This window comes from Ornithorhynchus anatinus, chromosome 19, assembly GCF_004115215.2.
Source record: "Ornithorhynchus anatinus isolate Pmale09 chromosome 19, mOrnAna1.pri.v4, whole genome shotgun sequence".
Lineage (NCBI taxonomy): Eukaryota > Metazoa > Chordata > Mammalia > Monotremata > Ornithorhynchidae > Ornithorhynchus > Ornithorhynchus anatinus.
The window spans coordinates 12,932,234-12,958,241 of record NC_041746.1 but is presented as its reverse complement, the minus strand read 5'-3'; the positions used below and the strand labels follow the sequence as shown (position 1 = coordinate 12,958,241).

General features: G+C 47.4%; 1 protein-coding gene across 5 annotated transcripts in view; it reads left to right on the top strand.

Annotated features, from left to right (window-relative positions):
- Nucleotides 1–25,689, top strand: part of HHAT (hedgehog acyltransferase) — a 207,007-nt gene extending 181,318 nt beyond the window's left edge. For all 5 annotated transcript variants that reach the window (XM_029047510.2, XM_039914844.1, XM_039914846.1 and 2 more), the window contains one exon: nt 24,965–25,689. In XM_029047510.2, the coding sequence (XP_028903343.1) occupies nt 24,965–25,056 (92 nt within the window). In that variant the 3' untranslated portion in view covers nt 25,057–25,689. The remainder of the gene's footprint in view (nt 1–24,964) is intronic.
- Nucleotides 25,690–26,008: the final 319 nt, after the last annotated feature.

The following is a 26,008-nucleotide window of genomic DNA, read 5'->3' as shown; positions in this document are numbered from 1 at the left end:
GGGTAGGTGGGGAAAGCTGGGGAGTGAGCAGGGTCTCTTCCCTGTTCCCTCTTCAGGGGCAGAAATGATGTCAATGACTAAAGACCAGAATTACCCTCATGTAAACCTCTTCCAGCTTGTTTACAAACTTCTGCATCTTCTATCAGCTCTTCCAAGAGTAATTGGCAGGTGAGAGGGCTGCAAACCTGGTGTGGTTGCTCAGTAGTTTTGTTTGTGTACCAAAAACTCCTAATATTTACTTTGCATACTCCTTGGAAGCCTCCTAGGGTAGCCTCACCATCCCTGCTGTCTTGGGTCATTTTAGGGTTTGGTCCCAGTATCTCTCATGCTCTGTTGCTCATTCCATTATCCAGATGGTCTCTTTGGAACCACTTCTTATCTTGCTCACTATTATAGTGCCAGGCAGTCTGCAATGAAATAGACAGTTTTCTTAGGAGAGTTTATTGCGCAAGTGGGGGAGAAATGCTCTGTCTTTCCCCACCCGTGCTTGCAAGAGAAGCAGTGTGGTCTAATGGCCAGAGCATGGCCCTGTGAGTCAGAAGGTCCTGGGTTCTAATCTCGGCTCCACCACATGACTGCTCTGTGACCTTGGGCAAATCACTTCATTTCTCTGGTTTCAGTTACCTTTTCTGTAACGCTCCCAGATCTGTACACATCTATCCCAGAATGCCCCACCTTCGACTGCAATCCTTCTGGTAGTGTATGTTTAGAGTTTTTTGGTAAAAATACGGACATGGTTTGTCATCGCCTTCTTCCGTGCAGTAAACTTGAGTCTCCACCCTCGACTCTCTCCCATGCCGCTGCTATCCAGGACATATCCTTATACTCTGCTGTTTCTCCGTATGCAACACACCGTCCGAATGCCTGTCTTACCTACTAGATCGTTAGCTCCTTGTGCATAGAGCTCATGTCTACCAACTCTATTGTATTCTATTCTTCTGACCATTTAGAATAGTGCTCTCCAAGTAGTAAGCACTCAATAAATACCAATGATTGATTAATTCACCCCTGGGACCCTCATCTCAACGGTATTTGAGTGTTGCTTGTTTTCCTGTTACTGCACATCTTAAGGAAGTTTTCCAGGAGCAGGTTAATCCAAGTAGGCCCACTGGCTTGTGTTGAACCCCTTCCAGTTGTTGGGGATGGTTGTGGGGAATGGTCTGGTTTTTGTCGCATGAGCAGTTAGATTTCCAAAGGGCCTTAGGTTAATATTGAATCTACTTCCCTTATTGCAAGCCTAGCCCTAGTGCAAATATAAGCAAATATGTTGTGTTGATCTCATTCATCATTTTTACATGTATTTTAGTGGGACAGTTAATTAAAATAAATACTTGTAGGTTATCTCTGTGTGATTAAGTAAAAATAGGCCTTTCCGCCGAAGGCCGCCTCTGAGGATGTGTTCACTGTTTGTGCTATTCGTAAATCTTTTGTGTTTTCCTCCCCTAAGAGACTACAGGCTCCTTGAGGGTAGGGAACATGTGTCTTGTTTTTGCTATATGCCTCCAAGGACTTAGGACAGTACTTTGCATTCAGTAGTTGCCCATTGATTATCACTGACTTGATATTTAAAAAGACACTATTTTTGTCATTTGAGGAGAGCACGATATCCAAACAGCTGCTCTCTGATGCTCGGAAATGATGTAACCATAAACTGGGTGGGCAAAAAAAAATGATTTGAAGACACTGTGAGGCCAAGCCTCAGATAAGCTCACCTCATAAAGCTCACATTCCACTCTGACAGTGCTTGTTTATATAGAGGCAGGGTTGCCCAGTGGAAAGAGCATAGGCCTGGGAGAAATGAGGCCCACCTCCTGTTCCCAGCTCTGCCATTTGTATGCTGTTGGCCTTGGGCAATTCACAATCTCTTTATGCTTCAGTTTCTTCATCTGTAAAATGAGAATCAGATATCTGTTCTCCCTCTCTTTCAAACTGCAAAAACTACGTGAGACGGAGATTGCGTCCAATCTGACTATTTTGTAGTCAGATTACAGTCTGACTATGAGTGCTTATTACTACTTATTGTGTTAGTACTTATGACTACTAGTGCTTATTACAATGCTTGGCACACCATAAGAATTTAATAAATGCCACCATCGTCATCTTGGCAATGGGTGACTGGTAGGCAGGAGCCCAAGGCAGATATGTCTACTGTACAGCAATTAGAAATGGCATGACTGTTTTGGAACGGGAGATTCAGAAAGACTGGGACAAAGACTGGGACCTTAAAACAGTAAAATGAAAACAGTGCCAGGCATAGTGGCTAGCAAATGCAATAGTGTAATTCAGGTCCATCCAAATGTGCAGGTGTTATGGAAGGCATTGTCAGTCATCTGTTGTTCCTGCCACTCATGCCCATACCAATAACAACCTCACCATTAGTAGCATGCTTGTATTCCCCCCTCCAGTACTTAGTACAGTGCTTGGTGCACAGTAAATGCTTAACAAATACCACTTATTATTATTATCATCTTCAAACCTAGGTAGCTGGACATCTCTACATATCTCTCTCCCCTCTCTCTCTCTCTCTCTCTCTCTCTCACACACACACACACACACACTCTCTCTCTCTCCATATATATACTGTAGACTAAGCTCATTGTGGGCAGGGAATGTCTCTGCCAATTTTGTTATGTTGTACTCTCCCAACCGCTTAGTACTGTGCATATGAATGAATAAATGAATTGATCACTATATTGGAAAACAAGTATTTGGGGTACTGGGAGTGGTCACCATGCTGTTCTGACTGTCTTTTAATGTAGGCAGTTCTTGGGCATGTACATATGGATGGTCTGTGTGGCAGAGTATCTGTTGCTGATTTTTCAACTCTCCATCCAGTAGGCTGCATGTCTTCCCTCCTCCCAGGCTGCATCAAATTCTCTCCTCCCCAGTAGCCCCTTGCTGCAGCCTTGCGGGCTCTGTTCATCCGGGGCTCAGAGTGGAAATAGAGGCCTCAGTTCCTCCCTGCCCTTCAGTAGTTTTATGACCTAATTGGGGACCAGGATGGCACAGATAGAATACATCAGAAAGGGAGAGGCAAGTGGGTAAACCTAGGCCTAACTGGTAATAATACAAGCAAGCAGGAAGTAAACTCATAAATGGAATCAACCAATTCACCCAGTTCTTGCAAAACCCCACGTTGACAAAAGCTTGCATTGTTGTAGCTCTCACCAAACCTGACAGCACGTGTCTGACACCACACATATGCAAACACATTCATGTACACAAGCTATTTCTTCCATCACCACACACACTTACGCTTGCATGATCTCTCTCTCTCTCTCTCTTTCTCTCCCAACATAGTGAACAGGATGCCCCATGTGGGACAGAGATTGCTCCTGATCTGATTGTATTGTAACTTAACCCAGGGCTTAGCCCAGTCCTTGGTACCTAGTAAGGGCTTAACTTTTGTGCAGTTATTATTAAGAAATGGTGGTGGCTGATATTCCACCAACTTCCTCCTTATGACTTTGGGTATATTTGGATCACCCACAATGGATTAAGGGGAGAGGAAGCCACAAGGAGCCAAACGCTTCTTGTCTTTAAAGATTATTCGTCTCTGGTGTCAGCGCTGAAACAGTGACTCATTTTTTGACTCAGTCTCATTTAGCTCCGAATGAAGTGGAGGTTGAATCATTTTTTTTCCTTCAGGAGCAAATAATGCTGCCTGCATATGGGTGCAATTTATTCCCATGCCCAGTTTGCATTTATAAATGCCTGAATCAATTTCAGACCTTGCTCCTCTTCTCCCAAAATGAAACTTTCCAGCTACCGGCGGCCCAAGTGAGCAGGTTCTGCCAAAGGGATATCGCCTACGTCTTAAGTCTCGCTGTTACTGCAGCTTGTGAATTACGTTTTACTGTTTTACTAGATTCCAGCCTCCCCTGCCCTTGGGAAGATTAAGGGTTGATGAGTGTTGGACTGTTTTGCATCTCGTTCATCTGGGCCACGTACTGATCCTTTGGGGGCGGGCCGCCCAACCAGAGGCCCATAGTCTCCTTCCGATGGATTTGGGGATTTGGAGCCCTGGAGCGACAGTAGCATTTAATATATGTCCCTTGGCTGACAGCAGTGTTATGGTGTTAACTTTGATCGGTTAATCCCAGGATCACTGGCTAGGAGGGATACAGATCCAAGTCAGCAGGTTGCAACTCGCTATTTGGTTTGCATTCCTAAGCAAAAGAAGCATGAGAAGGGCAATGGGGAATTCATTCTTAACACATCATTATAAAGCCAGAGCAATTGTGGTCAACTTTCCTTTCACTGGACAGTGCTGCTATCACTGTCTCTATAGAAAATTGTCTCTTAGGCTTCAGGAGGTCTATTGGATGAGGGAGCTAGCTTTTGTTTCTTTAACTCAGTTCCCCAAACTTGCTAAAGAGACTTGGCAAGTGTCAGGAATTACAGGCTCCTAGGTTCAGAAGGAATTTCAATTTTTAATTCCCTAGACATAGCAGGGATTACCCATAAATTCTACATGCAGGTTTGCAACCCCGGAGCTGGGGAAGTCAATCAGCTAAAACAATACTTAATGAGCACCTACTATATACAGATCAGTCTACTAAGGACTTGCCGTCAAAGAGCTTACAGTCTAGCAGGGGAGGCAGACTGCATCAACTAGACTAGACCACTGCATCATCCTTCTCCCTCCCTTTTGCCCTTCCCCTCTTCAGTCTCTACTGCACCCAGCGATCATCTTTCTAAAATGTCAAAACTCTCCTGGGGACAGTCATTTTCCTCCACATTAGAAAGGAGCTCCAGACCATTGACTTCAAGTCTCTCTCCACTTCTGTCTCTGCTCTTTCCACATGCTACCTTCCAGTCCATATTCTTGGCTGTTCCCAAGCAAAACTGCTTACCGTACTGTGCTCTCAACTCTCCTGCCTTTGACCTCTTTGTCAGGTCCTTCCTCCTCTCTGGAACTCCTCCCTCCTTCAAATCAGCCTGACCACACCTCCTCCCCATCATTAAAGCAGTCCTGAAATCCCGCCTTCTACTGAAAGCATCCTCCTTAGTACTTGTGTATTTATCCCAACATCCATCCTTAGCACCTGGGTGTATTTTGATGGACAAACTGTATCCACTTCTTTTATTCATCCTTCTACAGTGTTGCTCGTACCAGTTGTATCTTTGTTTCTCCTTCTGCTCGCACTATCTATGAGTAATAGCTATCTTCTGGTCTCTCCCATCAGATTATAAATTCTTTGAGGACGGGAATCACGTCTTTTAGTTCTCCTGAATTCTTCCAGGTGCTCAGTACAGGGCTTTCTGCACCCTGAAGCTCATACACAACTGTTGTCATTTCTCCCTCTTGGTACCACAGTCATTCAGTCGTATTTATCGAGTGCTTACTGTGTGCACAGCACTGTACTAAGCACTTGGGAGAGTACGATACAACAATCAACAGACACATTCCCTGCCCGCAACGAGTTTACGGTTTTCCCGAAGCTTCCGTTCTGAGACTGCCCTTCTCTCTCCCACTCTCTCCCCACCTTCTCTTTGCCTTTCCCTCTCACCCTCCCCATGAGTGTATGTTTCTAGAAAGTTAATCTCCACAGAGGATACACCTTCAGAGAACACGGGTTATAGCTTGCTTATTAATGAGAACAATGACATGACTGTGTTCCTTCTTCCAAGAGATGGGGCTTCAGTAAAGCATTGTTTTGAATAAAACATGGACATAATGATCACCTGTAAGGTGACAAGTTCCAGAAATGAAAATCACTGGCTAAACTGTTGTTGTTTTATATAGCAAATAAAACAGTTCCTCTTTTTCTGTTACTGAGGATGAAGAAGCTGCTGCCAGTTAACTTTGGGAGGAAACAAACTGAAATTCCTTTGTAGATTTTGCTAAAGGACAGTTTTCAATGTTGCATTTCAGTGGCTCTGCCAAAATCATGAATGCTAGGTTGGCTCTGTTCTTACTGCTGATTCAGTTCCACATAAAATGGTTGGCACTGCACAACAGCCCTTCTCTTGGCCCTTGCCTCCAGACTTGCTGATGACTTTGGGTTCTGTAGGTTAGGCCAACACTGGAGCAGAAGGGCCAGACCACAGCTGTTACTCAGCCCCACTCTCGGGGCTCTGCCCGGGGGTCCCTGGCTGAAAGCATCTTCCCACAGTGCTTTGCCTCTGAGGCCAGAGCCACTCATTCCTGCCTTGCAGGCGGGCATGTGGCTGCGAGGCCTGGACTTGTGTCCCCTAATGCACCGTATGTGGGGTAGAACCATGGGACATTAGAATCACGGATGTAGTTGTGCGCTTGGCATCAGATCGAGAGCCGTGGGCCGCCATTTACCATTCTTTCCTCGAGCCGGGTATGAGAACGAGGATTGGGCAGAGGGGAGGAGTTCTCCCTGCTGCACTTTAAGGGAAGGATCGCCGCCTGCCACCCGCAGTCTTAGCTGACAATGGCAATGGAGTCCTGAGGTCAGTTGGTTTACCTCTCCTCCAAAAGATCTTCTCCAATTAAGCCCGGTTTTCCCCGGCTCCCTCCCCCTTCTACATCAACTGTGCTCTTGGATCCGCAACCTTTGGGCATTTGATATTCACCCCACCCTCAACCCCACAGCACTTATGTACCTGTCTTTAAATTGCACAGTATAATTTTTTTATTTATACTAAAGTCTACTCCCCCTCTAGACTGTAAGCTCTTGTGGGCAGGGAACGTGTCTACCGATGTTATTGTGCTGTACTCTCCCAAGCGCTTAGTACAGTGCTCTGCACACAGTAAGTGCCCAGTAAATGCCATTGATGATGATACTGAGGATGATGCTCCCATGGTGAGCACCAATCTAACACCAACAAAAGGAAAATATGCTTGGTGGAAAAATGAGTGTGCTGCTGCTGGCATTTGCACTAATTTCCTCTCTAGAGTTGAGGCTGTTCTTTCCCATTTCTCATCCCAGTGCAAGAGGCATTTCTTCCTGTTTTATAAATGAAGAAACTGAGATAAAACAAACTCACATATGCCAAACGGCTGCGGGTGTTTTGGAGGAGAGGTGCTGAGGAGAACCAGGGACGGGCCAGGTCTTTGACCATTCTTATGGTGTGTGCCGTTGCAGGGACAGCTTATCCTGGCGTGGTGCCTAGAACATCTTTTAAAAAGCCAACCCAGAGGAGAGACGTGGGTTTGCAATTTGATGTTTTTAAGTCTCTCCTCCGTCATTTATACGTGTTGAGCCCGGAACAAGCATCTACCAAAGCAGCTCAGTGGGACGTGAGGAAAACAGGGAGTCCCTACATTGATTACTGGCCACAAACCCCCGAACAACAGTGAGTGTGTGTCTCTTTGTGTAAGAGAAGCAGCGTGGTTCAGTGGAAAGAGCACATGCTTGGGAGTCAGAGGTCATGGATATGAATCCCAGCCCTGCCACTTGTCAGCTGTGAGACTTTGGGCAAGTTACTTAACTTCTCTGGACCTCAGTTACCTCATCTGTAAAATGGGGATGAAGACTGTGAGCCCCCCATGGGACAACCTGATTACCTTGTATCCCCCCCTAGCACTTAGAACAGTGCTTGGCACATAGTAAACGCTTAACAAATGCTATCATTATTATATATGCATGTGAGAGAGAGAGTGATTGTGTATCAGTGTACATGGGTATGTCTCACCTTCATGCTTGAAGATGACACTACCCTGTAGTATGATCCTCTTCACGTGTTTGGTTGTGGTGGAAAAGAACTGCGCTCAGCTGGTGATCTTAAACTGTGTGTCCAGAGTCCCCGTCCGGGGAACCAGGCCTCCTGGGCCCAGCCTTGCAGCAGCAGCAGCAGCAGCAGCCGCTACCTCGTGATGCAAGATTCGGTGGGGGCCATCTGTCTGGGTGATGAGCTTTTGCCAGCTAGATAGACAGCTGAGTGCTTGGACTCTGGGGTCTGGGAATGGTGTATTGACAATGGGGAGGTTTTGTTTGTGGAGGCACAATTCTGTTACTTTGACAAGACAGACCTCATCAAAATATAATAGCAGAATAGAATGAGCAGAATAAAAAGGTTTCTTTGCTCTTCTTTCTGACAGGACCGTCATTTCCCTTCTATTACACTATACGAAAAGTCCAGGGTGTAGCTAAAGGGGAAGGAGATCTGGCTTAATGTGCGTTTATTGTAGCGATTCCTCCACGCCCCCTCCCCCGCTTCTCTTCTCCTCCTTGTCTCTCCTATCCTCCTCTCTTCTTGACTCTTAAATTGATTCCCCCGAAGTCCAAAATCAATAATGTGAGAGCAGCTGTCGATGGCACCAGTGCTTAGAGACTGGACTTCCCTGCAAGCTGTAGGCCAGGTGCACCTGGGACCACACATGGGAGGGAGGAGAAGGGGTGGGAAGTCCTCTCCATTTCTTTAGAATGCATGTTGTTGTTAATAATAATAATAATAATAATTGTTGTATTTGTTAATTGCTTATTACATGCCAGGCACTGGACTAAGTGCTGGGGTAGGTACAAGGTCATCGGGTTGGCACAGTCCCTGTCCCATATAATAATAATAATAATAATAATAAATATTACTGCAAGAAATGCTAGTTCTTGTGAGAAAGTACTAGATGAAGGAAGAGTCTTGTAGCGGGGGATGGCTGTAATTTGAAATGTTGGCATGGTTTTCAGGGACTCATGTCTTTGAAGTGATGTAGAGCAGTGGCTGCCAGCAGGTGTGTAACTGCAGTCTGCCGTGTCTCTCAGCAGACCGAGCGAGAACGCGGGGAGCTCGATGGCCGTGTCACAGGAAGCAGCGTGGCTCAGCGGAAAGAGCACGGGCTTGGGAGTCAGAGGTCACGGGTTTGAATCCCAGCTCTGCCACTTGTCAGCTGTGTGACTGTGGGCAAGTCACTTCACTTCTCTGTGCCTCAGTTACCGTATCTGTAAAATGGGGATTAACTGTGAGCCTCACGTGGGACGATCTGATCACCCTTTATCTACCCCAGCGCTTAGAACAGTGCTGTGCACATAGTAAGCACTTAACAAATACTCTCTATTATTCAACTTAATAATCAGAGTAATAGTCATGATTTTATGTGCCAGGCATTGTGCTAAGTGCTGAGGTAGAGCCACAATCATCGGGTCGGACACAGTCTGTCCCAAACAGGCCTCACGATCTGAGGGAAAGTGAGAACAGGAATTGAATCCCCTTTTTGCAGATGAGGGAAGAAGTCCAGTGACTTGCCCAAGGTCACCCAGCAACCAAGCGACAGAGCAGGGAATAGAACTCAGACTCTGGATTCCCAGTCCTGCGCTCTTTCCTCTAGGCCACACTGCTCTGTGCCCCTGCCCGAGGCCGTTTAAAGCATGTCAGGGAGCAGGTACAGCCCCCAGCCCCAGGCTGCTTCTAGCAAGCTGCCCGCATTTCCATCCAGGCCTGGATGTGTTTTCTGGCCGAGCTGACGTGGATGGTCTCTAGCCCCTTCCCAAGAGCGGTTCCTGGAATGTTGAAGCAGGTCCATCAGCCAGGCCTCCTCACCAACCTAATGACAAGGGCCGTGCACTCCTTAGCACTGCTTCGCCAGAGGCTCCAGGCAGAACAATTAGGCGGTGTTTGAAAACAATACTTTGTAGATACGATGCCCTGTCTGAGCCTTGAGCATTATTATTTCTATTATTATTATTACCTTCCGTGTCCTGACTGAGGCAATTTAAAGGGCTTTTATTTAAAGCTGCTGTGCCGGAACTGCTTGATTCATCAGAGTGAATTTATCGCAAATGGCAATAAAAAAAGAAATTCCAACCAGGAAGAAAATCTTTGCAACCCAACTACTAGGAAACACTACAGTGTTACTGGGGAAAGTGGTAAAATTAGTTTCCGTGTCATTTTATTGAGGAAAGAATAGATGGTCATGTGTAGGATGGGGATGGAACTGGCTGGCTGGGAGATAGAAAGGGATTGGATGATCCATGGAGGGCGAGGATTGACACAGTCACAGTGAAAATACAGATGGTGGACATGATATTTCTTGGGGGTCCTGCCATACATGATCCTCCGAAGCAGCGTGGCTCAGTGGAAAGAGCCTGGGCTTCGGAGTCAGAGGTCATGAGTTCGACTCCCGGCTCTGCCACTTGTCAGCTGTGTGACTGTGGGCAAGTCACTTAACTTCTCTATGCCTCAGTTACCTCATCTGTAAAATGGGGATTAACTGTGAGCCTCACGTGGGACAACCTGATTACCCTGTATCTACCCCAGCGCTTAGAACAGTGCTCTGCACATAGTTAAGCGCTTAACAAATACCAACATTATTATTATTATTAATTCAGTCATATATATTGAGCGCTTACTGTGTGCAGAGCACTGTACTAAGCACTTGGGAGAGTTCAATACAAAAGTAAACAGGCACATTCCGTGTCCACAGCGGGCTTACATCCTTGTGGCCCATCGTTGCCCTCCCCTCCTCTCAGCTCCCCAGGGTCTGGCTGTTTTGCCGCCCCTCTTGTTTGTGGTCCTCTCTCACCACCTGAGGATGAGCAGTGGCAGGAAGCCGGCCAAAGCTATATATTGAGCACTTACCGTATGGAGAGCACTGTAGAAGGCACTTGGGAGAGTACAAGGCAGACGTGATCCCAGCTAACGGAATACCATCTAGAGCAGATCCCTAGGCTCAGCCGGGTAGAACTGGGTTTCCCCGCTGCTCTGGGGACCTTGAGCGTGGCCAGGTAGTGACTCTAGCTAGAGTTTGAGCTTCGGCTCCATACACACCCAGCCTGCGAGCCTCTCCAGGGACATATCCGTTTTCCTGTTATAGCTTTCTACTTCCGGTGTCTAGCCCCGCAGAGCCGTTTGAGGATCTGAATGGGGCGGTGATCCCATTAGCAATCTCCTTGCCATTGATCCCAGGACAGATGATGAACGTTTTGTTTGACCCGAATGAGGCATAAATCAGAGTCAGGACATAGAGTCCCACTTCCTTGGCTCGGGCTCCCGAAAGCAAGAAGCTCTTTGTTTGGAAGCACTTTCCATTTAAAGGCAACCTGAAAAAAAAATCAATATTTCTTTATTTAGATTATCTGCTTCTAAATCCAAGACAGTGACCAGTATTCATTCTGCCATCCGCTCATTCCTGTGGGAATAAGTTCCTGACATTTTACTTATAGCGAGGGGTATTTCACTCCATTTGAGCACTCCCTTCCTGTCACATGGGCTCGGCAACCGTAATTTCATTAATTATTCAATTCGGCTTTATGCACTGCTGCCTTCATTAAAGGAGCTGGCTACGGATAGCATTTTATTTTGAACGCCGTTCAAATTTGATTGAGGTAAGAGATTAAGTCCCTTAGTGGCTTTATTTAAGTCTGTTAGAAGCAGGATGGCTTCTACTCCAGCCATTTTCTCTGAGAGATGTTGCTGTACCATTCATCATATTGTACCCGCTGTGCAACCCTCCCTTCCTGGGTTATATGTGGAACTCTCAAACCTCTAGGGTGTCGGCAGGCTTCCTTTAGAGGGGGCTCTCTGTTGAAAGGAGCAAGGCGAAGGGAATTGCAATGACAACTTCTCCACTCAACCGTTAGCTATGGGAATGTGTAAATATGGATGAATGGGAACTGAGCGTTGAGACCACTAGTATACTAAGAATCGTGATACTGCCTTGAGTTTGTACAAGAAACACATGATAAAAGGGGCTTCAGCATCAGACATCGACCTCCCGACCCCCTCAGGGGGCTAGGGAGTGATGCTCTCTCACCTCCTCCGTGCATCTTTTACAGATTAACCCCATAAAACCAAGCAATCCTTTCACTCAAGCTTCCCCTAGACTATTTCAAACAGGTCCTGCATGTATAGAAGCTATTGAGTTTTGTATGCAATCTCTACCTGTCTCGTGATTTTAGTCTACTTGAAAATGATTTATTTGGGTTAATCCTGTTTTCCCCAACTTCCGGAGGGTGGGAGCCACATTTTAAGTTCTCTTTGTAATTCCTCCAAGCCAGGCCATCCCTAGGATTTGATGAGTTGGGGCCCAGGCTCTGTTCCCTATGGGGGTGGTGATGAGGACTGTGGTATTTACGCACTTACTATGTGCCAAGCAGTGTACTAAGCACTGAGGTGGATGCAAGCAACTCGGGTTGGACATAGTCCCTGTCCCATGTGGAGCTCACAGTCTCGACCCCATTTTATAGATGAGGTAACTGAGGCCCAGAGAAGTGAAGTGACTTGCCCAAGGTCACACAGCAGGCATGTGGCAGAGGGTGCCAGTCACCCTTACCAGTGAGTGGCAGTTGTTTAGTAAAGGGCCAAATTGGTTCCCAGAACGATGATTCCAGGGGCAAGGGGTTTAAGGATGGAACTGTTGTACACACATGTAGTTCCTCTCCTTAAACATTTCCTAGGCAACCTGTTCTGGGCCCAGAACCCTCAGGGTCCAGTCCAGGGTTCTGCATGGAGGGGTAGTACAGTGAATGCTGTTGAATGAATGGATGTGAAGAATTTGGTTGGGGCGTGGAGTTCATAAGAGAAACCGTAGTCGCTCTTTGTCATTGATGATGTTTATTGTGTGTTTACTGGGTGCAGGGAACTGTACAGTAGAGTAAGTAGGCATGATCCCCACCCTCAAGGACCTTACAATCTAGCAGGGGAGGCAGACATCAGAATAAATTACAGGTAGGGTACATCCATATACTGTGATGTCCTGATAGCAGGATGATACATGAGATTGCAGAGAAGGAGAGAGGTAGATTTGGGAGTGACTCACATTCTACTTTGAACAGGACAGACAGGGAGTTAAATCAGTGCAAACAGATGGGCCTGTGACAAGCTGTCATTCTGGTCCTAAGTGAAGAGAAAGACAAGGGAAGGGGACTGAGAACAAACCCTTAAATTTAGGGACTGCCCTCGGAAATTGACACATTTGATCACCTTAAAATAGCACCCCTGGGAACATCCTGAGACATAAAATTCTAAGCATAAAGCCAAGTTGAACTGCAGTGAACTTCCAAGTTGAACTTCCAGGCACTTTATAATTATGGTACTTGTTAAGGGCTTGCACTGTTCTAAGTGCTGGGGTAGATGCAAGTTAATCAGGTTGGATTTATAAGGGTGATGGGATGTGGGATAAGTCATGGAATGCCTCCTGGCAGGAAAAGCTTAGAAGGTCTTTGCAAATGGGGAGGGGAAGGTGTGATGGTTGTGAGGAGAAAGGCAGATAAAATGGTTCAGAGATGGGAATGTTGATGATAATAATAATGTTGGTATTTAAGTGCTTGCAATGGGCCAATCACTGTTCTATGCGCTGGAGTATATGCAAGGTTATCAGGTTGTCCCTCGTGGGGCTCACAGTCTTAATCCCCATTTTACAGATGAGGTAACAAGCACAGAGAGTTAAGTGACTTGCCCAGGGTCACACAGCAAACAAGTGGAGGAGGCGGGATTAGAGCCCACGTCCTCTGACTCTCAAGCCTGAGCTCTTTCCACTAAGCCAAGCTGCTTCTCTGTGAGGCATGGTAAGAGAGTTAGCTTAAGTGAAGACTGAAAATTAGGGTGTGGTAGATGGAGAGTTAGGCAAGTAGAAGAGAGAAGGTGGAGAGAGCCTTGAAGCCAAGGCCAGGGGCTTCTATGTGATGTGAAGTACAAGGGGTAGCCGTTGGAGGCGTGTGAAGATCGAGCATTGCAATAAGAAAGACGAGAGAGATGATCATGAGTCGGAACAGTAGGCTGAAGGGAGATGATGGAGCCAGAGAGACCAGTGAGAAAGCTGAGACCTGAGTCCAGCTGGGAAAGACAAGTGCTCGGGCTAGGGAGGTAGCTATAAGGGTCAATCAATTAATGATATTTATTGAGCAGTTACTTTTTTCTATGCTATGTGTTAAGCAAGCACTTACTAAATGCCAGGCACTATGCTAGGTGCTGGGGTAGATACACACTGATCAGGTTGGACATAGTCCATGTCCCACATAGGGCTCACAGTCTTAATCCCCATTTTATAGATGAGGCACAGAAATGTGAAGTGACTTGCCCATGGTGACCCAGCAGACAAGTGCCAGAGTCAGGATTGGAACCCAGGTCCTTCTGACTCATGCCCATGCTATATCCACTATTCCATGCTGCTTCTCTGTGTGTGCACAACACTGTACAAAATGCTTGGGAGAGTACAGTGCAACAGAGTTGGTAGACAAGACCCCTGCCCTCAAGAAGCTTACAGCCTTCAAGGGGAGACAGCCATTAAAATAGATTAGGGTAGGGGAAATAGTGTGGGGTTGGGGAGACTTCTTAGTGCTTAAGGAGTACACAGCCCAAGTGCATAGTTGATGCAGAGAGGAGGGTGGATAGGGCTTAGTCACATGGAAAGGTCAGATCTGGGAAACACTGTGAAGGAAAGAACAAGATTTGGAGAGAGAGTGGTGAATATGGGAGGTGAAAGAATGGAGTCAAGGAGAGTTCCTAGTTTGGGAGCATCTGAGTCAGAGAGGATGGTGGTGATGTCTGGGATGGGAAAGATTGGGGGGTGTGGGGAGGGGAGAGAGAGAGAGACTGTCAATTTTTGCCTTATTGAGTTTAAAGGGCCAGTGGTCATCCCTGGCCCGGAGGCAGAAGGAAATGTGATGAATCTGAGCTGACCAGGAAGAGCTGGGAACCAAGGAGGTGAACTCTTATGAACTGATGAGCTGCCCCAGGGGAACAGAAGTAAAGTGAAAACAGAACAGAGCTGTTACACAGGCAGATCGTGAAATTGGTACGAAGATGCCTTGGAAAATTGAAGTCATAATATTTTTTAATAATCATCGTATTCGTGGATGAAGCAGGCAGCTAAATAAGGAAGGAGCAGAGTCACATTAATTTTTGCAAGTTATGACTTGTGTAGTTCTGCCTTCTCCCCAGCCCAAACCGGAAATTGGGAAAAGTCCCCTGTAGAGAAGCCTGCTGCAGGTGGGTCTGTTTCTTATCTTTCCTGGGTTAGTTGGGTGCTCAGCAGCGGCTACACAAGTGAAATGAGGGCGACCCCTCATGCACAACTCTAGACTGTTCATGGCCGAGCTACGCTCTGATAGACTAGTATCTCTTTTTCTTTGTGGATGAACTTGCAAGACAGGGTGGTGAGTTGGGTGGAGGCCCTAACCTTCTCCACATTTGACCAGGGGTTTTTCCTCAGAAAGGTGGGCAGCAAGGAAGGGGGGGTCTCCTTGTTGTCATTTCCTTCCCCTCCACCCCCACTCCCCCTGGAGAAGGGGGATGCTCTGGGCCAGGTTACTCCACCACTCCCTAAATTGTGGGGCTTGTCTCGCACTTGTAGAAGGAAAAGGGGAAATTTGGTCCTGGCTCGCAAGCTCTCCTGGCCTCATTTCCCACAGAGAGGTGGGGTGCATGTAAGGAGGGGAGGGTGCCCCTAAGACTGTCGTGAGGATGATGGAGCAAGCGGATCAAGTGCTTTATGCTTTCTGAAGTCAAAACGTAGCGCTCCATACGGAAGTGCAGTAACAACTTCCGAGGCTTTCTAAGTCAGGGAGGAGCGAATTGCACCTCACTATCTAACCCTGAGGACCCCCCCGCGGTGGCTTCTTGGGTGATGGCAGGGTGAGGGGGTGGCGCCGAATGAGCTACTCTCTGGGTGATGCTGGGAAGCAGAGGGAGCATCTCCACAGGGGTGAGAGGGCACCGAGGGCTGTGTTTGAGGACGGCATCCATCCCGTTGGCCACCTTTTAACATGCCGTATCTCTGCACCCCAGGGGGTGGTGTGGCGGCAGCCTCAGTGAAAATTGTTCAGTGAGTGAACAGTGAACCAACCTGAGTTCACAGTGTCCTTGGAGATTGAAGTTCATCAGTGCCTGGGGGAGACTTAGGAGAACCCCGGTGGGAAGGCGCGCCACCTGTCTGCTGTGTGATCTTGGGCAAGTTGCTTAACTTCTCTGGGCCTCGGTCACCTCATCTATAAAATGGGGATTAAGACCGTGAGCCTGTGTGTGACAGGGACTATGTCTAATCTGATCGACTTGTATCCACCTCAGCACATAGTATAGTACCTGGCCCATAATAAGTGCTTAACAAATACAATTTAAAAAAAAAAAGACTAATGCTCAGTCCACTCACCTGTGGCAGGGCAGACGCCGGCTTCCTGCCATGCACTGAATGCTCAAATCCCAGCATCTTCCCCTGTTCCATCTGGCTTGGAGGTTGTGCTGTGGGAAATAATAATAATTGTGGTATTTGTTAAGCACTTACTGTAGTAAGTGATGGGGCTGATGGTACAAGATCATCAGACTGGATACAGTACCTGATGATGATGGCATTTGTTAAGCACTTACTGTGTGCAAAGCACTGTTCTGATCCACCTGGGGCTCAGTCTAAGCAAGTTGGAGAAAAAGTATTTTTAAGCCCATTTTACATGAGGAAACTGAGGCACAGAGCAATCAACTGACTTGCCCAAGGTTCCACACCTGGAAAGTGGCAGAGCTGGAATGAAAACCCAGTTTGTCCTTTTCCTGAGGCCTCTGCTCTGTCCATTGGGCTACACTGCTAATGTGGGCTTCTGGGCGGGACTTCTGCTCCCCCTGCGCAGCTCCCCTGAGCCTCTCTCAATAATTTATCAGAAGTTTGTGCTCTGAGCGGCCTCCTAGCCTGCTGGCATTGATTCCTCGGTCAGCCTGGGCTTAAGTCTGTGTTGCGTAACGGGGTGGGGGAAGAGACAGAGAGAGAGATTGTTTTGCTTGGGGGGGAGGGTGGGGGGAAGGGCATCAATCCTCACCAGCTTCTGGAGGCCTCCTGTGCCCCTTCTGGAGTGGCTACTGGAGAAATTGGATCATTAAGCCTTGTGGGTCAGATGAGAATGCAGGGAAGTTGGTAAGGCCTGGAGCTGATCCTGAGCGGCGACCAGCTTGGACTTGTAGAGGAGCAGTGAACGTGTACTGGCTTTACTGCACAAGCCAGGGAAACCACTAACTCTCCTCTCTTTTCTGAGTTCCTTGCACAGAATCTGTTGGCAGCTTTCCCTCCCCAGGTAGCTGGTATTGCATCTGCTTTTCTAGGAATGTTTCAGACATAATAATGTTGGTATTTGTTAAGCGCTTACTATGTGCAGAGCACTGTTCTAAGCGCTGGGGAAGATACAGGGTAATCAGGTTGTCCCACATGAGGCTCACAGTTAATCCCCATTTTACAGATGAGGTAACTGAGGCACAGAGAAGTTAAGTGACTTGCCCAAGGTCACACAACAGACAAGTGGCAGAGCAGGGATCACCAGTAATCTTCATTATTCAGTTCTAAGTGTCTTCCTGACATTTTGTAGTGACTCTCTCCTCTCTAGAAAGGGAATTAGCTTGCATCCACTCTTTCCATGGTCAGCACAGCTCAGATTCTTCTCTGGAGGACAGGATTATAACACTGATTAAGCACTTTCACAGTGCCTACGCTGGGAGTATACAAGGTTATCAGATTGGACAGAGTCTCTCAAAGGGCTCACAGTTTATCATGCTTATTTGAGAGAGGTGAAACAACTTGCCCATTGTCACCCAGCAGGCCAGTGGCAGAGCTAGGGCTAGAACCTGGACCTCCTGACTCCTGCTCCCATACTTTTACCAGTAGGCCACATTAGGCCTCACTCCTGTACACCCAAGAGTTCCCAAGATAATAGTAATAATGTTGGTATTTTTTAAGCACTTACTATGTGCAGAGCACTGTTCTAAGTGCTGTGAGAGATACAGGGTGATCAGGTTGTCCCACGTGGGGCTCACAGTTTTAATCCCCATTTTACAGATGAGGTAACAGGCACAGAGAAGTTAAGTGACTTGCCCGTGCTCTTTCCACTGAGCCACGCTGCTGCTTCTTTCCAAGATAAAGAAGCCCCATCCTTTTATTCCACTTGGTTGGAATACTAACCCCTTCTGGATGACCCTCACAATACAAATGATTGCCAGTCACCTAAGGCAAATTGTCCGGACCTCCTTCAGGATAGAGTAAATCAAATGAGGTCTTGTGGGCTACCCTGGGGTAGTGGGGTTAGTGATAGTCATGGAGACAGTGTAGCTTACCCACTGCTGATATTTTACTTTCTCTGGCATGAGCTTCTTTCCGTTTGACTTCCTTCCTCTAGATTGTAATGTAATGTATTGTACTCTTCCAAGTGCTTAGTACAGTGCTCTGCACATGGTAAGTGCTCCCTAAATAGCACCGATTGATTGATTCTCCCTGAGAGCTGGTCAGGCCCCAAGCTACCTTGTTGCCTTCTTTTGTCTGGGCCACTCCTCTCTCCTGGGGAATCCAGGCTGAGACAGTCTTCTCACTAAATGAACTAATCTGATGCCCTGAGGTGGTGGCTGGGACAATGAATATTGAAGAGTGGAAGAAATGGAAATTTAAAGAGAAGCGTCTGCTGTAATCTGTTTCCTCTTGATGCAGGCAGCCATTTCCCCCCTCAGGTTTTCTGAGCCTACATTAAATAGTACTACTATTCTTGAGGATACCTATAGAGCAAGAGGAAGTGGTTCTACACTACAGGCAATATAAGGGATTGGGATTAGGAATTTCCCTGAAGCAGTAAGGGGCATTAGACTCACAAGAGGTGGCTTAAAGAGACTCTGAAATCTCCAGAGGCTTTTAAAAACAGGAGCATTTCTCATCAGTGTGATCTCTTCCCCTCTTTTCCCTCCACATCCTCCCACTGCAGTAGACCCCACCACCATTCTCTCTGTCTCTTCAGACTGCAGCCACTGCATTAGCTTTGACTCTCCCCTTTCAACCCCTATACGCAATCTGTTGGTGGTTCTTCCAAAATCCACCCCTATCTCTCTCCACCCAAATGGTCACTATGCCAATCCAGATCCTTGTCATATCCCAGCCCTTTCCCTCTCCAGTCTATCCCTCTGCCGCCTGGATCAGTTTGCTAAAACATCATTCTGCAAATGGCTGCCCGTTTCTCTCCACATCAAGCAGAACCTCCTAATCACAGCTTTTCAGGCACTCAATCAACTTTCTCCAGTCTGCTTACCAGTTCTCTTCTCCCACTACACCCCAGCTCACAATCTTCATTCCTTTCGATCTAACCTACTCACTGAGCCTCGCTCTCGTCTCTTCTGTCACCAACCTCTTGCTCACGCCCTCTTTCCGATCTGAAACTCCCTTCCCCTTGCTGTCAACTCACCACTGCTTTCTCCATTTTCAAAGTCCTGCTGCCCTCACATCTGCCCCAGAAGGATCACCTCAAGTAATTTCTAATCTTTCTACCTTGTATCTCATGTCTGAAGCCCTTGTTTATTCCTCATGTCTGACTATAATGGTAAATGCTTCCAAATAGCACAGTTATGTTCCACACACTATAGAAAACTAAAGTAGATCAGATAGAGTCTTAGTCCCAGAGGGCAGGGACCATGTAATCCCTCACCTTCTCCCAAACATTTAGTACAGTGCTCTTAGTGGTAGTGAAGCATGGTGGGTGGATTAAGGGGAGCCCCCCTTCCGCTTGCCCAGCAGAAAGAGAACACCTCTCAGAATGTACTAACCCACTGGTCAACACGGTCCAGAAAAACCTCTGTTATTGCAAGCCACCACTCTGTGTTTTTCATTATAAAGCAGGTGGGCTGTTGGGAAGACTCCTAATTAAAAGTGGGGGAATTTCCCATTTAGGGTGAGATTCTTGGGAAGAGTTCTCAACAGCATAGCTCAGCATTTGTTAGAGTAATTGATTAAAAATGTACAAGTCAGTAGCCCAATTACCTCCCCTCACATGAGGAAGAATCAATACCTTTCTGTTAAAGAAATAGCCTCCCTACTGCAGGTGAAAAGTGAAGAAATCAGACTCAGGAAACCTGTTACAGCATGGATTGGGAGAAGCAGCATGATGACCTAGGGGATAGAACATAAGCCTGGGAGTCAGAGGGACCTGGGTTTTAATCCAAGGTCCAACACTTGTCTTTTGTGTGACCTTGGGCAAATCACTTAAATTCTCTGGGCCTCACTTCCCTCATTTGTAAAATGGAGATTAAGACTCTGAGCCCTATGTGGGACAGGGACTGTGTCCCAGTAAGATTATCTCGTATCTACCCCAGTGCTTAGAACAGTGCCTGGCACATAGTAAGCACTTAACAAATAATATTATTATTTTTATTACTGTGATAAAACAGTAAAGAGAGAGAAGCTCTGAACTTCCCCACCCTCAATTCAGGGTAAGAAATAGGACCCAGGTCTCCTCTGCCCTCAGACCTTTCCATGGCACTGGAGGCATCACCAACATAGAGCTCAGGCCTTTGGGAGGACAGAGCTGCAGGGTCCAAGGGGACTCTTGGGCTCTATACCTGAATCAGGGCATTACCAATACCACTGTGTGCTGCTCAGGTATTCATATTGCAACAGTCCCTTTATTTTACAGAGCATTTCACATCTGCAATGCTACTGTCTTTACATCTCTTTAAGGGTGAAAGAAGGGGGAATTTTTCTCTATTTTACAGCTGCAAATGAGGGCCAGAGAGTTGGAGACTTCCTCTGGTTCACCCAGGCAGAGCCAGAGCTAGAACAGCTGCTGTCTTCTGGGCCTTGTACTCTCAGGGCACTGAGGCTGATTTTCTTCCTGCTCTACCTCAGGTGCTAGCTGTGGATTTGATTTTTCTTCTCAATGAAAGTCCCAGTGGGGGCAGGATCAGGCTCCACTGGAGGAAATATGAGGATTTCCTCAGTGGCCTCTGGGCTAATCTGTACTTTTTTCTAAAAGGAAAAAGAGGGAGAAGGGGAAGAAAAGAAGGAAGAGAGAGGGAAAGCCTCAGTGCAGGAAAATATGCCTGAGGCCCCGTGTGAGGGCTTGGTCACTTCTCAGGCTCCACTGGCACTCCGGCCCTCTCTGCCATCCCCCACTCCCTTGGGGCTGAGTCCGTCTAAGTACCGCAGAGTAAATGATCTTGCCCTGCTAAAAACTCTCTACTCCCATTTTCCATTCCTCTGGCCCTTCCCTTTGAGTTGGACCCAATAATAAATTTGCAATCATCATAAAGGATACAGGTCACTAAAGTTAATCCCTTTCATGTCTACAGGAAATGGCCACACCCCCATCCCAAGAAAATGGGCAAAGAGCTCTGTTAGCAAAAATAACACTACTCCTCAGCTAGAGGGAATCTGAAAGCCAAGAAAGCAGTAGCAGGAAGTGGTTGCAGCTGAGAGCAGGGTGAAGTGGACAGTGAAATGTTCCAGCCAAACAGAATGTATGTTCTCTTATGATTATCTAATAGCATTCTACCCCAGTGCTTAAGTGCTCGGCACCTAGTAAACACTCAGCAAATGCCACAATAATAATCATCATTGAAAACAATTTAATGGACTAAGGAGGGGTTTAATGCTTTTCCCTGGGCTCCCTGGGAGTTGCTCTGGAGAGGCAATAACTCCTTTTTATCTAGTTTGTAAAAGAGGTCACCCAAGCCTGACTAATCGTGGTTTTGGATAGATCACTCGTAGCTTATGTTCTTCAAGTTGGGGCCTTTTGGGTTTAACCTACAAACATCTTTTAAGTTATAAATCAGGGTGCTTAATATGAAAGGGGAAAAATCTGGTAGAACCCCAGAGTATTAGTACATAGGTCTGTTCCTCTTGAGCAGGGATCATGTCTACCAATTCTGTAATATCTTACTCTCCCAAGCGCCCAGTACAGTGTCCCGTAGGCAGTAAGAGTTCAATAAATACCATAGATTGATTATTTTCACATTTCCTCAGATGTCTGACAGGCCAAGAGATATAGAGATAGTGAGTGCCAGGTATCAGTTTTAGGCTCTGTCCCCATTCAGCTTTCTCCCTCCAGTGTAGCTGGTTGGGCTTGAGAGGATGGAACCTGCTTTGGCCAGTGTTACCAGATCCAGTGTTTGCCATGCTGGCCGCGTGTCAGGAGTAAACACGGATCAGGGTGCCACTGCTCTGGGCAGAAACGTGAGCACAACTCAAAAACCTGTCTGGGATGAAGTTCCACCAGGCTGGAGACTAATCACCCAACTCGGCCTTCCTCGCGGCATTTAGACTCAGAGCCCCAGGCTGAGGCCAGCCTGCTACAACTCCTTGGGCAGGAGGGAATTTGACTCGGGGCCATATTTTTGGTCGTTCATATGGGGCTCGGTTCCAATCCTTGGGAGATTGACAGGAACCTGGGCATGGGACAAAGAAAGTTGAGTTTGTTCTGGTTTGGAGGTATCTCTGCTCTCTCCCTCTCCCTGATGCACTAAAACATCCAAAACTGTTTAGTTTAAGGGCCCAACTCACGTTCCCTTTTTTATACCTTCTCCCCAGCCCTCTTTTGACCTGGGTGGGTGTAATCACTGCTGGCAGCCTAGGGACCACTTCCCTCACCCAACTCATTCCTAGGCAGCTTTGCCTTAGGCTCCTCCATAAATCCTTTTTTTTTAAAGAGGTTTCTGGGAGTGAGGTGAGGTGATGGGCAGTGGCAGGGAGGGAGTCAGAGGGGACTTTCTGCTGCTCTGATGCAGGACCAATAGCCTATCTAACAGCTTTGTATAAATTAAACATCCATCATTGCCCCAATGTGTCTCTCAGTCATTCTTGGTATTTACAAAATACCTTGCTGGCTTTTCACTACAAACACAGCTGACTGAACAAGCCCTCCGTTTTACCTTCCCGGCCCGCTCTCTGTAAAGAGGTTTTTCACACAGTCAGTGTTTACAGAAACTGCCTGTAGTGTTTCTGTTACCTGACTGGCACACAGGCATATGCGAAGTTGTTGCCAAAATGCCCCCCGCTCCCCAAGAGAGCAGGGTTGGGGGTCCAGTGTTCCCATGGCAACAGGGATCATGACAGCTTGGGGAGTCGGCTGAGGTGAGGACTGGCACGACAGTCTCTGGGGAGAGATGCCCTCTGGAAATGCCTGTTTCACACACAGATGGAGAATGGGAACTAGAAGGAGAAAAACCCTATAGTCCAACTGGCCAATTTTCCATTTCTTTTATCCTAGCAGGGGGAACAGCCTTGTTTGTGGAGTCCTCTTCCATTTTCTCTAGTCCTGCCAACCTGGTCCTAGACCACAACCCAGGTCGAGAATTGTCGTTCTTTACTGTTGAATCGTACTTTCCAAGCTCTTAGTGTACTGCTCTGCACACAGTAAGCACTCAATTCCTCTGGCTGAGTTATGGAGATGGCCAGTTGCCACCCCGCCGTGGCCCCCCACCCCGGGGCCTGAAGGGGAAAGTCAATGCAGCAATGCCTTCTGGAAGAAAAGTCACTCTGAAAGCAGATGAGTTTCCCCAGAGGTTAGGGGAGGGCACCCTCCTGAAGGGCCTGGAGCACCTCTAAGAGTAAGGCCTCCTGGGACACTGGGGCAGGGGCTACAGGGTAGGTCAAGAGGAACAGGAATCTCTAATGCCATGAGAAGAAGCTTCCTCGGGCTGATAGGGCCGGAAGGCCTATGGATGAGCTAACAAGGGAGGTGAGGGGTTTGGCCTTCTCTGTACTTCAGTTCCAGCCCAGACTCTGCTGCAGGGAATGAGTGCTGCCTACCCCAATCAGACCAGTCAGTCCCTTTCAGGGAGTTTACGGCATCTTCGCTTCCAAGTTTCCATTACAGTCTCTTGAGCCCCATTTACTATGTTGGCAAATTGTCTTTATTCAAATTACAGCCTAATGAATTGCTAGCAGTGAGACAACTTTTTAAAAATGAAGACAAGACTCTTAATTATCTTAATGAGGTTCTGCTGAGTCACATGAAAGAGCCGTCCCTGCCTGAAGTAGACAGGGATGCCACCCGCCCAGAGTGACCAGGTTTCAGATTTCCACCTAGAAAGGCAGAGGCAGAGCCCTTCCCCACCAACTTCTAATGTCAGATGATCTATTTCTTGAATGGTCTAATCTCAGCACTGCCACTGGCCAGTTGTGTGTGGGCCACTCAACTTACCTGGGGCTCAGTTTCCTTATCTGTAAAATGGAGAAAATAACACCTCCCTCCTACCTCACAGGACTGTCATGAGGATTAAATGAGATGGCTCACGTGAAGGTGTTTTGGAAAGAAGCAAATGCAACTGCCCAATGGAAAGAGACAAAATTATTACTACTAGTGTCTCCTGACTACAGTATGTGACTCCCTCCTAGAGTGTAAGATCCTTCTGGGCAGGAAACATGTCTACCAACTCTGTAAATAATAAGATAATAATAAGATAATAAATTATAGAATTTCTTAAGCACTTAGTATGTGCCAAGCAATGGTCTAAGCGCTGGGGTAGACACAAGATAATCAGGTTGTCCAACACAGGGCTCCATCTTAATCCTCATTTTCTCAATGAGATAACTGAGGCCCAGAGAAGTTAAGTGACTTGCCTAAGGTCACACTGCAGACACGTGGCGGAGCCGGGAGTAGAACCCAGGTCCTCTGACTCCCAAGCCCATGCTCTTGCTACTAGGCCACAATGTATCTTACTCTCCCAAGCAGTTCGTATAGTGCTCTGTACACAGTAAGTGCTCAATAAATACTATTCATTTGTTGATACTATAGCAGGAAGAGTACTTACTGTCCATCCAGCCCGTAGCAGTGCCCTAGGGTAGGGGCTGAGATTTCCAACCCCTAAAGCTGCCTCTCGGAAAATGGTAGGGAAAGGAATACACATCATAATAACAATAATAATGATGGTAATAAATTGATAATACTTATGATATTGTTAAGCACTTACTATGTCCCAAGCACTGTACTATGCTCGGGGGTAGATAACAAGTAATCAGGTAGACAGCATCTCTGGCTTACATGGGGCTCACAGTCTGTAGGAGGGAGAACAGGTATTGAAGCCCCATTTTGCAGATGAGGAGACTGAGACCCAGAGAAGTTAGGTGACTTGCCTAAGGTCACCCATCAGGCAAGTAGCAGAGCTGGGATCAGAAGCCAGGTCCTTTGCTGTGACCCATATAGCTGTTTAGGAGGAGGGGTGCATGTCTGCTCATCTAGAACGTAGGGAGGGGGCTCTGGCACATGTCTTTTCTGAGCTTCGCTGGCTGGCACGGGGGCTGCCAGCTGCACTGGCCAACTAGGTGAGGACCAGCTTAGACGGAGGCTTCGGGGGTTCCTACAATACTACCATTTTCTCCTTCTCTTCTCAGGCTGGCCCTGGGCCACTCTCTCAGTACTGGGATTCCTGTACTGTTACTCCCACGTGGGCATCGCTTGGGCCGAAACCTACACCGTCAACTAGTACTGCCCAGTGCCCGATCCTCACAGCACCTTCACCGGCCAGGAGATGGCGTCTTTCCGGCCAGAGGACAGACTCGCTGTGGACACACTGAAGCTGCCTCCCGCAGGGGGCAGGAAGGACCCTGAGCTTCTCAGGGACTGAGCAACAACTCTACTCAGAAAACCCAGAACAGACTCAAGACCTGGGCATTGGACTTCACATTCCAGCTAGCTTCCTGGCTAGTCTTCAGGATCCTCCGGCAAAAGGAGAAAAGAGGACCTAGTTCACACTTTAATCTGAGCCCCCTCTATGTCAGGGGCAGAGCTCACCCTGGTGGGGCAGAGGGTTAGACAATGTGCCATCCTGCATTTCTGTGGGAAGTGAAGAAGAGACCAACCTGCCTCATACCTCAAATACAAAGGAACACAGTCTGTTCTCCTATAATGCTGGGCTTTCTGAAAATCCCTGCGAAAGGAAAACTGGCATTGTAACGGTATATGCGCACAGACATTCTCCAAACACCCAAAGGGGGATTTTAGTCTCAGGGTTCAAGTCAGTAACTTGCTCTTATATCGTTTATCCTGGATTCCCTCTCACCTGAGGAGGAGAGCCTGTAAACTGAGTGTCCAATAAAGCTGTTTGTATCAAAACCAAGAGACTGGCCTCCATCATTCATTTTAGAGCTAGAACAAGAGGCTTTTTGGGTTCCCCTCTTTAGGTGAGACGACAGCGAAGCCCCAGGCGGGTCCAACCCCCAGAGTGGTGCCGCGGGTGGATGGGAAATAATGCTAGGAGTTCGGGATCCCCAGAATTCCCCGTCTGTGTCTTCTCCCTACTCTACTGAGCCTGGATAGACCTGCTCCAGCAGGCCATGGTCAACCCAACGAAAAACTCCTTCACTGCCTGCTGACCCCCGGGGAAACCGTTAGGTTCTTTGTTACTCACCCCACTTCCGCCAGGTGCTGTTGCGCTG